Genomic DNA, 1,151 nt, shown 5'->3' with positions numbered 1-1,151 from the left:
TTTTTTTTTTTTGCTGTTGTTATTGTTGAGACGGAGTTTCGCTCTTGTTGCCCAGGCTGGAGTGCAATGGCGCCATCTCGGCTCACCACAACCGCCACCTCCCAGGTTCAAGTGATTTTCCTGCCTCAGCCTCCCAAGTAGCTGGGATTACACGCAGGTGCCACCACACCCAGCTAATTTTGTATTTTTAGTAGAGACAGGGGTTTCTCCATGTTGGTCAGGCTGGTCTCGAACTCCTGACCTCAGGTGATCCGCCCGCCTCGGCCTCCCAAAGTGCTGGGATTACAGGCGTGAGCTACCGCGCCCGGCCCCTCTATTTTCAACTTAGCCTCATGGGTAACAACAGCAGCGACCACTTACAGAACGTTTAACTCAGCACATCTCACCTCTATCCTAACAGAAGATGCTATCAACAGTCCCATTTCCTAGTGAGTAAACTGAGGCACGGAACGCTTGGGTAACTGGCTCTAAGCCACACAGCTGAAGTTGGCACAGCAGGGCTTGAAACCGAGGATGCCTGGTTCTGTGGCTTATAAACATGCAGGGCGTTCATTGCATGGATGAAGGGGCCGAGGGCGCACGGGTGCTTGTCAGGGGTGGGTGTGGGACCCCACTCACCTCCACTAGCTGATGCCAGTGCTCCACGGGCTTGCGGGGGTTGGCCAGCATCTCCGCCCAGTGCTCGCGGCCGTGCGGGTCGGCAGCGTCGGGGCCCACGCGGCACACGCCGATCACCTCGTTGTGCCCGATGCTGGGGGTTGGGGTCGGTAAAGACCAGAGGAGGGCGGTGGGAGGGCCTGTCCCCACCCCAGCCCTCCTGCCTGCCCCCTGCCCGGGCCGCGCCCCTCACCAGTCGTAGTCCACCACGGCGATGCTGAGCCCCACGTTCTCCACGCTCTCGGGGGCCACGTCGAACACCAGCGCTTCATTATACGTGGGGTTCAGCGTGTTCTTCTTGATGGAGGTTTTCCGCTTCTTCAGACGCCGCCCCTCGCTGATCAGAGAGGCCTTCACGTAGGGGTCTGGGAACAGCAGTGAAGCAAGGAACAGAGATTCCCTCCCTCAGACCTAGGGGTCCGAGACCCCAGTCCCCGAGCCCCTCCTCCCTCAGGCCCAGGAGTCCAGACGCCAGGTCCTCCTCCCTCAGACCC

At 59.8% G+C, this 1,151-nt stretch overlaps 1 protein-coding gene across 1 annotated transcript in view; it reads right to left on the bottom strand.

Moving 5' to 3' along the window:
- SYT3 (synaptotagmin III) overlaps positions 1–1,151 on the bottom strand; it is a 33,647-nt gene that overhangs the window by 4,890 nt on the left and 27,606 nt on the right. Inside the window, exons 6-7 of the mRNA XM_011966057.1 lie at positions 851–1,022; positions 619–751 (exon numbers count right to left, since the gene is read on the bottom strand). Of these exons, the coding sequence (XP_011821447.1) occupies positions 619–751; positions 851–1,022 (305 nt within the window). The remainder of the gene's footprint in view (positions 1–618; positions 752–850; positions 1,023–1,151) is intronic.

The sequence above is a fragment of the Mandrillus leucophaeus genome, unplaced genomic scaffold, assembly GCF_000951045.1.
Source record: "Mandrillus leucophaeus isolate KB7577 unplaced genomic scaffold, Mleu.le_1.0 Scaffold74, whole genome shotgun sequence".
Classification (NCBI taxonomy): Eukaryota; Metazoa; Chordata; class Mammalia; order Primates; family Cercopithecidae; genus Mandrillus; species Mandrillus leucophaeus.
Note: the sequence above shows the minus strand (reverse complement) of the source record. Positions and strands in the feature narration are given on the sequence as shown.